Consider the following 512-nt stretch of genomic DNA (forward strand, 5'->3'; position numbering starts at 1 on the left):
TCTTTGGGAATTCCAATAGACGTTTTAGTGAACTCGTATCCAAGTATCACTAATGTAGTATTCGTAGATGACTTTTCTTTATTAATCTTAAAGCCAAAGTCTCGTAGGTGACGTATCACTCTACTATACCGGTCGGAGCATTCTTTTCTATCTTCACCGGCTACTATTATGTCATCTTGATAAGATCTTACGTGCGTCTTATCAATATCATGTAGCTGTCCCAACACTTTCATCATTACGACTGCGAAGTGTTTTGGGGCACACATTGCACCCATCGGCATGCGCACATACCTGTACGCCGTGCCGTCCGTTCCGAGAAACGAGTAGTAGTTCATTTGGTCTTCCGCGATGGGGATGGCATGGAATGCCTTCGACAAGTCGATCTTCATGATCTCCTGTTGTCCGGCCGCCCATGCGATCACTGGTCCAATCGCTTGCATATTGGGGAACTTGCCCTCGTCATTCGTATACGGGTATAGGCATTGGCAGTTGTGCGTGACTCGTCTGCCAAC

At 46.5% G+C, this 512-nt stretch overlaps 1 protein-coding gene across 1 annotated transcript; it reads right to left on the reverse strand.

The window, feature by feature from the left end:
* Nucleotides 1-115: 115 nt before the first annotated feature.
* Nucleotides 116-440, reverse strand: GNI_212130 (hypothetical protein; the record flags this gene model as incomplete). The annotated part of the gene is made up of 2 exons (XM_011135529.1): nucleotides 116-160; nucleotides 192-440. 2 exons carry the CDS (start codon nucleotides 438-440, stop codon nucleotides 116-118), a joined length of 294 nt encoding a protein of 97 aa, XP_011133831.1.
* Nucleotides 441-512: the final 72 nt, after the last annotated feature.

The sequence above is a fragment of the Gregarina niphandrodes genome, assembly GCF_000223845.1.
Source record: "Gregarina niphandrodes unplaced genomic scaffold scaffold00142, whole genome shotgun sequence".
Taxonomy (NCBI): domain Eukaryota; phylum Apicomplexa; class Conoidasida; order Eugregarinorida; family Gregarinidae; genus Gregarina; species Gregarina niphandrodes.